This window comes from Myotis nattereri (genome assembly GCF_964212035.1).
Source record: "Myotis nattereri genome assembly, chromosome: 13".
Classification (NCBI taxonomy): domain Eukaryota; kingdom Metazoa; phylum Chordata; class Mammalia; order Chiroptera; family Vespertilionidae; genus Myotis; species Myotis nattereri.
In genome coordinates this window covers 51,818,259-51,833,860 of record NC_138088.1, presented here as the reverse complement: position 1 = coordinate 51,833,860, position 15,602 = coordinate 51,818,259, and the positions used below count along the sequence as shown (strand labels likewise).

General features: G+C 46.4%; 1 protein-coding gene across 4 annotated transcripts in view; it reads left to right on the top strand.

Moving 5' to 3' along the window:
• Window positions 1-15,602, top strand: part of NRAP (nebulin related anchoring protein) — a 64,889-nt gene that overhangs the window by 21,305 nt on the left and 27,982 nt on the right. For all 4 annotated transcript variants that reach the window (XM_081104711.1, XM_081104710.1, XM_081104709.1 and 1 more), the window contains 11 exons: window positions 313-411; window positions 1,640-1,744; window positions 2,856-2,963; window positions 3,207-3,308; window positions 5,805-6,002; window positions 6,556-6,660; window positions 8,522-8,620; window positions 9,728-9,832; window positions 10,907-11,014; window positions 12,478-12,789; window positions 13,937-14,041. In XM_081104711.1, the coding sequence (XP_080960837.1) occupies window positions 313-411; window positions 1,640-1,744; window positions 2,856-2,963; window positions 3,207-3,308; window positions 5,805-6,002; window positions 6,556-6,660; window positions 8,522-8,620; window positions 9,728-9,832; window positions 10,907-11,014; window positions 12,478-12,789; window positions 13,937-14,041 (1,446 nt within the window). The remainder of the gene's footprint in view (window positions 1-312; window positions 412-1,639; window positions 1,745-2,855; window positions 2,964-3,206; window positions 3,309-5,804; window positions 6,003-6,555; window positions 6,661-8,521; window positions 8,621-9,727; window positions 9,833-10,906; window positions 11,015-12,477; window positions 12,790-13,936; window positions 14,042-15,602) is intronic.

Here is a 15,602-nt window from a genome sequence, read left to right as displayed (position 1 = left end):
CCCCCTCTCTTCTACTCTCTCTAAAAATCGATGGAAAAGTATCCTCGGGTGAGGTTTAACAAACAGCAGAGGCATGATGACTATGAGTGGGGTGGGTGATCAAAGCCAGAGCCCAGCTGACTAAGGGCCAACGTGGAGTCTGTGCCTGGAAAGGCTCAGGTGGGCTCGGAATGTTTGTCGTCTCCAGTTGGAATCTTTGGTTCTCTTTCTAGTCATTTGAGAATCGCAGCTCGGTTGGGCTTAGGCAGACGGGGCTAAGCAGGTCTCAGAGATAAGTGCGAGTGACATCTTCCTGTGCCTTTTTGCACCCAGGTCAACTACAGGCAAAGCATCGACAAGTTGAAGTACAGCTCTGTGACCAACACCCCTCAGATTGTTCAAGCCAAAATCAACGCCCAGCAACTGAGTCATGTAAGTGACCCGACATGCCCAGCCGGATGTGGGTGACTTGTGATTGCCGGTTGGCCTCTGGATAACGGGCTCCCAAGGACGTGACTTTCATGAATGGTGACATTTGTCTTATTACAGCTATGAAATGACCCCCCCGCTCTTGACGAATTCAAATACATTCACAAGTAAAAAGAATAGTGTAAAGAATCCCCATGGCCCATCACCCAGCTTCACCATCACCTCACGGCCAGTCTTGCTTTATCGTTATGCCCATCCACTCCCTTCCCCGCCCATGTTATTTTGAAAAAAATCCCAGGTATCATATTATTTACTATAAGTAAATAATAAGTATAAGTATTTTAGTATGAGTCTCTAAAAGATGAAAAAAATTTAAAACATAGTTATGCATTTTTTATATATCACATCCAAAAATTAATAATTCTTAATATCACTAATGTTAATTAGTATTCAACACTCCAGTTGTCTCATAAGGTTATACTTTTTTATAGTTTGTTTGAATTAGAGTCAAATAAGGTCCACATTTTGTGATTGGTTGATATGTCTTTAAGACTCTTCATCTTTTAAGTTTTTTAAAAAATGTCTTCTTTTCTCGCAAGTTGTCTGTTGAAGAGACTGGATTGTTTATCCTGTACCATTTCCCACAGTCTGAGCTTTGCCAGCTGCATCCCACTGCGGCTTTCACATGTTCCTCCAGCCTCCACTTGTCCAATGAAATAGTGGTTGCGTCTATAGACTCGATCATGAACAGGTTTAATTTTGGGCAAGACTGCGTCTCAGATGATGCTGTATTCTTCCACTGGGAATCACGTAATGTCTGGGTGGCTCTTTCTTGGAGATTGAAGATTGCTTTTCTTCAATGTGGGCAGACATTTGATAATTACTCTTTGAGTATCCACCATGCATATCACAAGATGTTCTGCACGGCAGTGAGATAATAAACTAAGCTCCATCCCCTCACAAGTTCTTCAAAGGAGAGCTGCTGAGGTGGCCACAGGGAAAGCCTTTGCAAGCTCATGACTCTGAGTGCCTCTGAGTTGTTTTACTTTTCACTGGGCATCTTCAGTCTGTTCATTTAAAACATTCACAAAATTGTAGGCTTCCTGGTCAAGTGCCTTTTCCAGAAACTCCTTCTCAGCTATGAGTCTAAAGGGAAAGTGGAAAAGAGAGTGTTCTTCTGCCCATCCAAACACCTTGCATTTACCCTGTGGGTTTACTTGAAACCCAATAGGTGAATTACCGTGCTGACTATGAGAAAAACAAGTTGAATTACACATTGCCCCAGGATGTACCTCAACTGGCGAAGGCCAAATCCAATGCCGAGCTCTTTAGCGAGGTAAGCAGGCAGCATGGGGAGAGTGTGGTGGAGGTTATGTGCACAGGTGAGCATGATGATACCAGTCCCAACGAGCCGGGACTATTTGGCTCATGAGATGGGTTTGTTCACGGCACCTACCATGCTATGATTTTGAATCTTGCTGTCTCATGGTCTGTGGTAGTTCACTGGGGGTAAATTGATCTTAGCAATTTTATTCTCACAATATTGAGCATGTGTGCAATATGTGCATGAACACGCACATGCCATCATCATCATCATCATCATCTGGGTGACTTCAAGCTGAAGCTTTGCTGTGTGGAGAAACTTTAAGTTAAAGATCGATGTTAATTACCAGATTTTTCCTGGAGTCCCAGATGGGCTGTGATTAGGCTTCTCATTCTAGATAGGATTTGTGGGGCAAAAGAAGAAAAGGAAAAGGAACTAATATTTGTTGATGTGTATTCTGTGCTGGGCACTGGGAGAAGCAATGGAGTTAATTGTCATACCCCAGGAGGTATTTATTATAGGGACATAGTGACATGGGCTTTGGTATCAGATAGACCCAGGTCAGATGTTGGCATTGCCACTTTCAACCCATGTCCCTACATGAGGTTTTAATGTCTCTGAGCCTCACAAGCCCAATGCAAAGACTTAGAGTTGCTGAGTAGAAGACACATAGGAAAGGGCCAGAAAACAATAGGCGCTGTTACCATGGCAACACCAATATCAACACCTTAGATCTAGGTTGCACTTTACCAGCTTAAGATCTGTTTTCATATACTACATCCAATTTATTCTCACATCAATCCTGAGACAGATAATAGGGTATTCTTTTTGCAAATGATAAACTAAGGCATAAAAAGGTAATTTACCCAAGGTCACATGATCAGGAAACGCCAGACCTAGGATGAACACATGGGTCTTTTCTTTGTCCTACCCATTACCGTTGTCCTGCATGGCTCTGCAGCTAAGGAATCAATGAACTGTCGTAATAATTGCTATGATTCTTTTGATAATAACACCAAGACAGATGAAGATGCCACCTTCACTATTTGTTTGGTTTTTTTCTTCAACTTTTGGCAGGAATATGGATAGGGACTCTTAATTCACCTGTGTCTTTGTTTGTCAGATTAAGTACAAAGAAGGCTGGGAAAAGTCCAAGGGGAAAGGATTTGAAATGAAGCTGGATGCCATGTCTCTGCTGGCCGCCAAAGCCTCCGGAGAGCTTGCTAGCAATGTAGGTTTTTCTCTCATTAACTCAGAAATGCATAAGAAATGGTTTCCATAAAATGTCAGTGGTCCTGCAGAAAAAAAATAATGACTGTTAACGTGGCAAACATCACAATCCTTTAATCTTCTGGGTGCGAAAGACTGAGAGGTGTTTTTGCAGAATTATTCCCCTTGCACTTGTTAAAACCAGAACCCCTGATATGGCAAAGTTTCTTTCTCCCTCACGATAGACTTTCTTCTTTCTCTCAAGATTAAATACAAAGAAGAATATGAAAAAAGCAAAGGCAAAGCCATGGGAACTACGGACTCTAGGCTTCTGCACTCCCTGCAGGTTGCCAAGATGAGCAGCGAGGTAAATTCCTTTTTACCCACCATCCTTTACTTAGAGTTGTGTTACTTTTAAGTTTTTCCTGGGCCTCCTTCACTTGGGACTGTTACCTTTTTATTGACTCCCACCTACGACTTCTTTCCTGGCTTGTGTGAGAAGTTTGTTCCATTTCTTTGTTCTTAAATGTATTTTTGTTGATTTCAGAGAGGAAGGGAGAGGGAGAGAGAGAGATAGAAACATCAAGGATGAGAGAGAATCACTGATCAGCTGCCTCCTAAATGCCTCCTACTGGGGATAGAGCCTGTAAGCTCAGCATATGCCCTGACCGGGAATCGAACCAGTGACCTCTTGGTGCATGGGTTGATGTTCAACCACTGAGCCACATCAACCAGGCTGTTCCATTTCTTTTGTTTGCAAAAGCATTCTTTTAAAATAGATGAGTGATGTGTTCCCTATGAGTGACCAGGATCTCCTAGTGAAGGTATAAAGGTGTTCAGCCTCATTTACTGATTCTACAAATGTTTACTAAACAACTACTATGGGCAAGATCCTGTGTGAGAGACACGGGGCTCTAGGAATGAGAACCACATAACAGGTTCCTCTCTGACAGAGCTTAATTCTACTGAGAGGGTTCAACAGTAAGCACCCTGATTATTGTGGCGATGTCCTGGATGAATCCTGTAGTTACAAATGCACACAGTATTCAAAATATTTAACAAACAACTGGGCATCTAGGCTCCACCCAATCAGAATGATGCTCCTTTGTAAACAACTATAGTTAATATCTGGAGATGAACTGTGGTAAATTGTCACTTACTGAAACCCCGTGGGAGGTAAATTCTGCTAGAAGGGGCAAATGTGGCTTCTCATCAAGTCTTCCCTGCCAATACTCAACAGCTAAAAGGACATGTAAGTATCAGGTTTCTGCCTTCTCCAAGCTGTGAGGCCAGCTGACAGTGCTCTGTTGGTGCAGACAGGTCTAATTACCTGGTAAATCATTAAGGAGCCATGGCTTGAATAAAGTAAGAAGGTTGGTGTCCGAGTCACCATTTTGGATGTGCCTATATAATAAGCCCTTTAAAGTGCATAGTTGTGAAACATACAGAGACATTGAGAATCTGGCTTCGGGTTAGATAGAGAACGAAATGGTATTTCATATTTGCAGTTGGAGCATCTAGGGCCAAAAAGACTGTCTTGCCCGAAGTCATATAGTAGTCAGTGATAGTGGTGGAGGGGTAGAGAACTAGATTCTAGAACTCTTGCTTACTGGCACTATATTCTTTTTACTGTAGATCACTACCTTTCCCCACCACCGTATCATCACCACCGACATCACCATCATCACCATCACCATTATTATCACCACCACCATCACCATCATCACCACCACCATCACCGTTATCATCATTACCACCATCGTCGTCATTCTTATCATCAACATGATCATCACTATTATCAACATCACCATTATCACCATCAGCACCATCACTGACATCATTGTCATCACCAACACTATCATTACCACCATCATCATTACCATAATTACCATCAGCACTATCATCATTCCTATCACCAACATCATCGTCACCATTATCAACATCACCATCATCACTATTATCCTCACCACCACTACCATCACCATCCTTCCCATTACCAACATCATCATCACCATTATCAATTTCACCATCACCACCATATTATCATCACTAGGGCCATCATTACCATCATTATCACTATTATCATCATCACCATCTTCACCATCGTCAACACCACCATCATCACTGTTGTCATTGCCAACCTCATTGCTAACATTTACCAAGCGTTTTCTGTATGCCAGCCCCTGCATGAAGCAGGTATCACCTACTATTTTGTTGACTTATCACAATAATCCCCCGAGAAAAATGAGCCCTTAGAGCAGTGGTTCTCAACCTTCTGGCCCTTTAAATACAGTTCCTCATGCTGTGACCCAACCATAAAATTATTTTCGTTGCTACTTCATAACTGTAATGTTGCTACTGTTATGAATCGTAATGTAAATATCTGATATGCAGGATGGTCTTAGGCAACCCCTGTGAAAGGCAACCACCAAAGAGGTCGCGACCCACAGGTTGAGAACCGCTGCCTTAGAGAGATGATGTAACTTTCCAGAGATCTCCAGTTGGCAGAGGGCAGATCAGGTTTGAACTCAGGCTTCTCTGGCTCTGGAGCCTACGCTTTGTTATTCTACCTTTTCAAGCTTCTACAGAAACCATGGATAAAGTGTTTGCCTCCTGGGGTAGCCAGATAAAATGGTTTAGGATTGGAAGGAGGCATTTCTCCCAAAGACAAAGTAGTGTGAAAGCTCAGCTCCCTGGCACTGTCATCTTACAGAGCCAGAAATGGGTCCCACTTTCCTGACAGATGGGTGCCATTGCCCAGAGTGCCAACTTCTCACAAAAATCTGGGCTTCTTTCCTGTGTTTCCATATCATGCCTGCAAACACAGGCTTCGAGTAATGGGCCTCGTTTTGGTACATTCAAGGTTGAATACAAGAAAGGCTTTGAAGAGAGTAAGACCCACTTTCACCTGCCCATGGACATGGTAAACATCAGGCATGCTAAGAAGGCCCAAGCTCTGGCCAGTGACCTGGACTACAGGAAAAAGCTGCACGAATACACTGTGCTGCCCGAAGATATGAAGACGCAGTGGGCCAAGAAAGCCTACGGGCTCCAGAGCGAGGTGAGCCCCCCTCATTGACAGTCTCCCGTGCATCTCTTGCAGTGGGATACAGTGACACTTTGAGAGTGAACCTGTGCATGTGTCTATGACATAACTAGAAGGACCAGGAAGAACTGCTGGAGATGTACCAGGCCTGAGGAGGGTGGATGGGGAGATAGAAATATAGTTTTAGCTGAAACAGTGGAGACTAGAGGATGCAGGACAGGGGGCTCAGAGCCATGACAAAACTCAAGATGAGTGAAGAGGAATAAAATGTTGAAAATGGTAAGAAAATCTCAGAAATTTAGCAGATTGAAAGATGAGGTCCTTGATCAAAAAGTCTGAAAAGCCCACTTTCTGGTTAGGTTAGGACGTTTCAGTGCTAAAGTAGAACATGGTTACAAAAGTGGGCCCAGTGTCCTCCCTACCGAGGCAGAGTCCTGACAGATTATGAAGGAGTAGGGAGCAGTTCTTCTAGGAAGACGATGCAGAAGCAAGGAATTTCCTAACTCTCCCCTCACCTTTGCGCAGTCTGCACCCATGCATCTGTTAGAGACTGGTGTTTCTCTTGCAGCTGCAGTACAAAGCTGACCTGGCGTGGATGAGAGGCGTGGGGTGGCTGACGGAGGGCAGTCTCAATTTGGAACAGGCCAAGAAGGCTGGACAGCTGGTCAGCGAGGTAACCTGAGCCGAGGCCCCTGGCTTCTAGTAGTGATCTTGTCCTCTGATTGCCCCCCTCCAACCCCCAGGATTATTTGGGGTATGACTCATAGGAGTATTTTTTTATTTTGCACCTGGGGAAGGTATGTGTACACAGCCCAGCAATGTAAGTAGCAGCAGCATCCACAGAAGAGTTCAGAAAGGTTGTCATACACAATCGGTTGGCACGAAGAAGCACGTGTTTGTTGTGTAAGAGTTTGTGATTACTTCTGAATTAGAGTTTGACATTTGGAGGACAGTGTTCTCATTACACCCTTGCCTTTCATTCACTGCAGACTTTGAGCAAGTCATTCAACCCTCCCCACCCTCTTTCACATAAAAATGAGAAGGTTGGACAGGCTACCCTCCGAAGTCGTCATGGCTCCAAGCTTGCTTCTCTTTGCACTGTGTAAAGCTGGCTTTGGCAGCAGGCAGAGGAGGACTTTTGAAGGGCATTTCATTTGGAAATGGGGCTATTTCAGGATCGCTCTTTGGGATCTTTTAAAGGGGATTCTTGTGTCGTGGCCAGGAAGGCTGAGCAGACATCTCTCTTGCAAATGGTAATAATAGTGGTAGTCATAGCTGCCAACTGTGGACTGATAATTATGTACTCGTTGCTGTCATTTATTTACCACTCCGAGCGTGTTACCTACATATTGCTCATTTATTGCTCACAGCAGCCCTAGGTGAGTGACACTATTATTATTCTGTTAACATCCCATTTTACACACGAGGAAAGTGAGACTTAAAGTCACACTTCCAGGAACTAGCAGAGGTGGCAGCTGAATCAAGTGTTTGATCCAGTGCCCTGGCTTTTGACCACTAAGCAATATTGCACCCTCAAAGCACGTTTTTGTAATTTATCCTTATTTCCTATGTACTCACCTTTCTCTCCAACCAGACACATTTATGGCCAGAATGTATAAATAAGGAAGGTAGAGAGGATAGAATAACCCTTTAGGGTCCTATTACTTAGCTTCTTTGAGACCAGCTAAAATACAGGGGGAGCAACTAAAGGTTCACTTGTCTTGGACACGAGTGCAGTAAGGGGCCCCAACTAGCCTTAGGAATGAATTCAGCCTGAGGAATGTGTTTCTACCTCACTTCCTGTGCCTACTCATTGTTAAGCTCCTCAAGGGACACGTAGATACCATCTCCTTCGCCTTTTTAATGTCCCTGCTGTGCCCTGTCCAGGGTGATTCTTGGCTCCTCAATAAGAATGTTTACCAGTGTGGACTGAGGGATAAGGGGGAATTTCAATCCTGGAAGGGCAATGCCACTTCCTTCAATTATGTGGGGAAGGGGTTTTTCCATCAACACAATGGAGCTAGGAAGGAAACTGCAATCGTCTGGAGTATTTGCTCTAGAATTTTATTTTCCTGCAGGGAGGAGATTTGGAGGTTTTTTTAAATATTCCAATTCCTATTTGGGGTTCAGTTGGTATCTATAATCCTCTTGCCAACAGCACTGGGGGTTTTGCTCATCTCTGAAGCTGGAAGGAGGTGGAGGTGAGATTCAAACTTGGGTCTTCATGATTGTGAAGTCCAAGTTCCCTGCACCTCCCTATCCTGGATTAGATCTAGATTTATAAGATGGACACATCCCAGGGCACATGGTGAAATACAGGATTTATTAGGAGAAAACGCAGGAGTAGCAACTAAAACACTCACCAGAGCAGGCAGTCTCAGGTCTGCCTGGCCCTAAGTGCAGGACCGGCAGGAACATCCCCCTCAACCCCAGGACATGCTTGGGCCAGAGAGAGAGAGAGAGAGACAGACAGACAGACAGACACGGGGGTGGGACAGCCTCATCCTAATGGGGTCCCTTTTCTTTGAAAACAGAAAAACTACAGGCAGAGGGTGGACGAGCTGAAGTTCACCAGTGTGGCCGACAGCTCCCAGATGGAGCACGCCAAGAAGAGCCAGGAGCTGCAGAGCGGGGTGAGTCCCCGGCTGCCCTCTCTCCACCAAGCTGCTGTGTCATGGGCCTGGGAGCCTCTGGGGACAACAGCAGGTGCTGCCCAGGCACGATCCAGGGACCAACAAAGAATCATTCCTTTAAATAGGCTGGACCCAGCTTTCTGCAGGCTTCCAGGCCGCGTCTGGGAGCTGGATCCCAGGTCTCCCCACCTCATTCACCACACTTCTCCCTGGTTGTTGGGGTCAATGCCATCTGATTTTATTCCTTTCAGCTTTCCTTATTGCCTAGTTCCTTCTTTCTTCTTCTTTCTTTCTCTTCTGTCTCTCATCAGAGGCTCTATCATTCTGGAGCCAGTAGAGCTTTATCGTGGGGGACAATGATATTTGCTTGTGGGTTGTGTACGGTTCATGCCCGCTTGAGCTCACATGTGGGGGGCAGAGCAGTGAAACTCCACGCGTGTTATCGATACATCAGTGTTCACTGGTTGCGCACCTGCACCAAGTAGGTATCGTAGTTGCTACGGTCCTCACTTTCCCTCCTAAAGGTCCAGGTACACCTGCCAGAAAGGATGCTATCAACGTAACGAGTCAGCAGAAAGCCACTGTTTGGAAACTCAAGTTGTTGGTCGGGAGGAAAGGAGAGGGAGAAAGAGCCAGAGTGATGGAGGTGTTCACTCATGGTGTCGTTCTGGTCGCTGCTCACTGTCCAGGTGTCAGACCTACGAATGCATTAGGCTCGATTATGGGGGCCCAGGAGGCAGACTGCGCTTTTCATTTTTCCTGCTTGGAGAGTCTGTGCTCATTTGAGCTCTCTGATGGGTTATTTTAAGGCTGCAGACAGTGTAGGTGAGAACACCTTGGGGAGGTCTATGTCTTCTCAAGGGAAAGGCATGAGGGATTTGGGGGTTGGTTCCCCGGCCACATTCTTCTCTCAACTCCTCACTGCTGCTTCTCCTATTAACTCTCCTGTGTTAAGCCTCATTTACTGTCTCTCACCAGCCACTGTCTGGTCTGGGTGGTTTTGTAAGGTCTTCCCGGGCAAGGCACGGAAGATGTAAGCAGACATAAGAACCCATGAGCGATGCCCATCCGCCCACCTGCTCTTGACCCAGTTCTCTCTCTCAACAGGTGGCCTACAAGGCAGGAAACGAGCAGTCCCTCCACCAGTACAGCATCAGCAAAGACGAACCCCTCTTCTTACAGGCCCGAGCCAATGCTGCCAATCTCAGCGAGGTACAGCATGGGGGTCTGGCTTCCCTGTGTGGGCACCTGGACCCCCAAACCTGACCAGCCATGTTGGTGGGTCAGCTCGGGTTGCATCCATCTGGTCATTGTAAACAGCTTGTCTAGCAACCTTGTTCCTGACCAGTGTTTTACGGGGAGGACAGCCTTTCATAGGAGCGAGCCAGTGGTGACTTGAGCCACTGACTGTGTGAAAGAGTAGGAGGCAGTGGTTCTCTGGGGTCAGGGTGGACACAGCATAGGAGCAGTGTCATAGGGGAGGGAGTAAGAGCTCAGACGTTTGCTCTAAACTGCCTGGGTTTGATCCTTGGCTCTGCCAGTTACTAGGTGAGTGACTTTGGGAAAATTTTTGCTCTCAGTTGTCCAATTGGTAAAGTGAGGGTAATACTAGTCCCTTCCTCACGGGTTGTCCTGAGGCTGCAATGAGCTAATATACAGAAAGCACTCAGAGGACTGTGCACAGGGTAGCTTTGCTCTTAGACACAACAGTAAGAATACACTTTCCCATCAGTGTCTTCTAAGGAGGGGCCTTCGCTCTGCCACTCAGCTCCCAGGTCTTTGAGGTCTTGATCTGATTAACGGGGGGAGGAAAGAATTAGAGGGAGTGACAAAGGCTAAATTGACTCACACACAGCAGGCAGGGGAGCCTTCCAGAAGAAAGAACTTGAAATCTGGAGGTGGAGGCAGGACAGGAAATGGGAGAAGAAAGGAAAAGACACAAAGGAACTAGAGGCTGGGGGACAGGGAAAGAAGAGAGTGGGGCAGCAGCTGGATCGATGGGGTGTGCCCCGAGCTGGAGAACACCTTTCAGAAAGGTTGCTGTGTGTCATGTCATGTTATCCCATCTTCGGCATGTCAAGGCTTCTCGAGTTCAATGTCTGCTTCTTTTTGATTGAAGCCATGTGTAGCAGGAGGCGTTGTGTTCAGGCTACAGGGTTTCTGAGGTCTTGGGGTTTGGGGGAAAGGCGTGATGATCGGTGTTTGCCTCCCAGAGGGGTTGTTACATAACGAGTCCACGGGAATGGTCTCACGTGAAGACGATCTCTTTCCCCTGATTCCCCTTAGAAACTGTATAAGAGCAGCTGGGAAAACCAGAAGGCAAAAGGCTTTGAGCTTCGTCTTGACTCCTTGGCCTTCCTGGCAGCCAAAGCCAAGAGGGACCTGGCCAGCGAGGTGAGTCGGTCTCCAACTTGCCCATGTCTCCGTGAACCCTGCCGTTTACAGCATGTGTATATACACATTACATACTCCGTAGGTCATGTATGTATTATGTAACATATGGATTCCATGGACATAAATATAGAGAGACGTCAGCTGAACTAAACAGTGGCTTGGTGGTCAGTTGATTTACATTCCAATACCAGCTCCTTATGCTATCAGAGGGTAACATTTTACAAACCAGCTCCGGTCTGGAGTGACACAGGTGTATACCAAGCCTGGCTCAGAGAGTGTCCAGTGAATGGTGACAGATACTGATACGGCTGTTGCTGTTGGCAGAGGTGAGCGAGGAGCCCAAGTCACCTGATGGCCACAGCAATGACAATGTTGAAAATAGTGCCACACACTGGTATCCTGTTACACTTTTTAAAACATTCCCATACTTATTCTTTCTCCTGATTCTCATTGCTCTTGGCCTAATACCTTTTTTTTTCAGGCCAATATGCTTCCTTTGGCACCCATACTTCTAAATATTTATGGGTCCCAGTTGTTTTTTAATTCGAGCTCCTTTCTCAAACAGCAATTGCATTTTGGACATTCTGTGTCTTTTTAACTTCGTGAATACTTTTTATTTATAATGTTTTCCCTGTTACCAAAAAGGATTTTAAAGTGGCTTTCAGGAAAGCAAGAGGGCACTTAAAAATAAATCCAGGAAGAGGGGTGGCAAATAATATAGAGAAAAGATGGAATTTCACGAGGAAATTTGGAGAAAACTGTTCTATAACTGAGCATCGTGTGGCTCTGAGCTTTCTGGTAGCTGAGGTGGAAAGGGAATAATGAGCAGTAATATTTTATTTCACTGTTTGATGAAAGGTTATTCAAAGGAGGCAAACTTTTTATTAGGATTCTGTCATATGGCTTTGTTTTAACTTTCACACCTGTGTTTTTTTGTTTGTTTGTTTGTTTTAAACATGTTTTCATTGACTTTAGGAAGAGAGTGAGATGGAGAGAGAGAGAGAGAAACATCAGTGAGAGAGAAACATTGATCAGCTGCCTCCTGCAAGCCTCCTACTGAGGATCTAGCCTGCAACTCGGGCACTTGTCCTGACCAGAAATCAAATCTGACCTCTTGGTGCGTGGGAAGATGCTCAACAAACTGAGCCACACCAGCCGGGCAATGCATGTGGTTTAAAATGTCACAATTCCTTTATTCTTAAAAAATACGTTTTTATTGATTTTCAGAGAGAGAGAGAGAGAGAAGAAAGAAATCAAATCAATGATGAGAGAATCATGGATCGGCTGCCTCTTGCATGCCCCCTACTGGGGATCGAGCCTGCAACCCAGGCATGTGCCCTGACAGGGAATCGAACTGTGACCTTCTGGTTCATGGGTCGATGCTCAACCACTGAGCCACACTGGCCAGGCCACACTTCCTTTAGGAGATTCTGACCCACCCCTGCTCTCCTCTTCTCATCCAGGTGAAGTACAAGGAGGACTACGAAAGGTCCAGAGGGAAGCTCATTGGGGCACAGGGTGCCCAGGGCGACTCGCAAATGAGCCACTCCCTGCAAATGTCCAAGCTGCAGAGCGACCTGGAGTACAAAAAGGGATTCGAAGACACCAAGTCCCAGTGCCACGTCTCCCTAGACATGGTCCACCTTGTGCACGCCCGCAAGGCTCAGCATTTAGCCACAGACGTAGGCTACAAGACGGCGTCCCATCACTTCACAGCTCTGCCCACAGACATGAAGGTGGAATGGGCCAAGAAGGCTTACGGTTTACAGAGTGATGTAAGCCCCGTGTATGTGCATGTGTGTGTACGTGTGTGTGGTCGCCTTGGTGCAGGTCACCCAGATCCTTCAAGACAATAGTTTATACTTACGGACATACCGACTTCTGGGTCCCCAGGTGGGAACATGGCAGCTTCCTAGTGGTTTCACTCTTATTCAGATTATGCCCATTGTAAGTTCAATAGGACTAAACAGAAAATTATGAAGCTACTTTTTTCTTCTTGGAATTCTGATCTGCATACATTTTCCTTGTTTCTTTGTATTGCCCCCTGGTGAGGGGGATGTATTTGTGACCTTCTGAGTGGTGGCTTCCTTATGGGAGGGCATCTCTGATATGCATTCCAACTTTTAGGATGATCAGCTCACTAATCAAAGCCCGCACCCCCTTTTCCTTGTATTCCCCACCTGGCTCTGTTTTCTTTCATCTTCGGTTGGCTCTTGTACTCGAAGGTGGGTGAACTGAAAAGGCAGGTCAGCAGCGGCCAGCAGTTACACGGGGTAGACCGGGTGCCGTGTGGACACATCCTTGCCGGTAGAGCTGTTTCAGGGTAGATAGGGGATATGCCCGTTTTAGAGAAGTGTCCATTTAATGGCTTTCCATTGTATCTACTCCTTCATTGACAAGAAAGGGAATGAGAAAGGGAATGAGAACTCCACCCCCACCGTCCGCACCGAGGTGAGGTGTGTACGAAGGAACTGGCGCTGTGGGAAGCCTCGGATGTCTGGTGAAAGTCCCTCCAGTAGCTCCCCTCCTGGGTTCCGTTGTGAATTCTCATTTTCTTCTCCCCTGCATGTCATTTTAAACAAGGAAAGGGGGGAAGCAGACAATGAGGATGCTCCTTTTCTCTAGGTAGACATCAGTTCCTAATGAGGGACCAGGTGGATTCGGCCCCTCCCTCCCCACCCCCAGCAGTGTTGGGCGGGGCCTAAAGCAGCCATCAGCAGGCAGGCTGCAATTAAAGGGGAATTAATTTACCTTTTGGAGCCTTGCCTGTGACTGTGCAGAAATGGATAAGACAAAGGTGGCATCTCATTCAACTCAGCTGCCACCAAGGCTACGTTGGCAGTTGCTAATAGCCCTTTAAATGCCTGCATACCAACAATGGCCTGTCTTTTTTTTTCTTTTCTTTTCTTTCCCCTTTGTCAGAACCAGTACAGGGCAGATGTGAAGTGGATGAAAGGCGCGGGCTGGGTCGCCGTCGGGTCATTAAATGTGGAGCAGGCGAAGAAGGCAGGAGAACTCATTAGCGAGGTGAGATTTCCTGACAGCCTGCAACAGGCCCGGCTGCATGAGGCATGTGGCATTTCTGTATAAAATTAAAATCATTTCCACTCAAAAGGCAAAGAAAAAGGGAAAGCTACATGAAAGACCTCCAACCCCACACGAGGGCTGGTAATTATAGAGAAACCACATACCAAACACACACCAGTAGGGGCCCATAGAGCCCTGGCAAAAACAAAGTGGGTGACAAATGATATGATGAATAATAATGACAATCAAACGGGAGCCCAATTGCTCCCCCACTAACTTACCTTTTTAATGAAGCAACACGGGAGAGATGATGAAAAGACACGTTTATTGCTCCCAGAAAGCCCTTTTGTGAGTTTATGCACATTGTCTCCCTTTCTCTCTGCCAGTATAAACAGCTTTTGAATATTCACGTGGTGTGGAACACGTAACAGGGTTCCCTCTTGTTGCGGGGGGGAGGTCTTACTTCTATTTAAATCTCACTCCTGTCTACTTGTGGCCACCCTCCCTGGACCCTAAGGCATTCTGGCTTCATGAAAAGGGGCACTTCCTCACCTTGTAAGACAGCCTCATGGAGCAGATCAGGGTTGCTCAATCTTGGCGCTGTTGACATTTTGATCGTCTTTGTCGTGGGGACTGTCCTGGGCCTTGTAGGGTGTTTGGCAGCATCCCTGGCCTCTACCCACTAGGTGCCAGTAGCACCCTCTGCACAGTTGTGACAACTAAAAATAATTCCAGACATTGCTGGAAGGTAGAGGCCCACTCGACTGGATACACCAGGCAGCTGTCCTTGGCTCACGCTCACAGAGAGGCTGCACACCCCCAAACACCCGAGGTCCACCCCTGCTCCTGTCTGTCTGGAGAGGGACTTATTCAGAACACAAGTGAGCATTTGTTTAGTTGCCTTCAGAGTTGCCTGGTCCTTCTGGACTTTTCTGGGCGGGGACCAGCGTGGCCGTAGCCCCAGAAGACTTCAGCCTCCGCAGTGAGTCCGCCGGGACCTTGTTTTGGTCCCAGGAAGAGACTGAATGTATACTTAAAACAGACCCCTGTGTTGGATTTTCAAACACACGTACTCAGCACTGGCATTTCCCAGTCAGAGAGCATTCTAGTTACCTGACACGTCTTGGAGCTGATTTGGAAAGCGGGCTCACTCTGGTTGGCCTAATTTTTAGAAACATTGGTCAGCATTCAAGGCTCAGAAGACCCTGAGAGCCTGGTGGAGACTGTAACGCCCTAGGAAGTTCTAATGACGAAAAGGCCATCTTAGGAGGATGCCTGTGGGAAACTTACAGGAACAAACATGTAGATTTGAGGATTCATGGCCCCAAGCTCTCCAGAAGGGACCCCTCATAACAAGACACAAAGAATAAAGACCATTATGCACGTCGTTTAGACTTCATGGTGATGCCTCCATGCATCCAAGTCTGGCAGCAAAGGGATCTGCCTGGAGCTATCTACCCCACAAGGGTCTTAATTTTCCACCTCATTTTGCAAATTTACTCAACAAATTTGCTTACCTTCCATGCTTCAAACAAGTCCTCAAACTTCAGGAAGTCAGGAC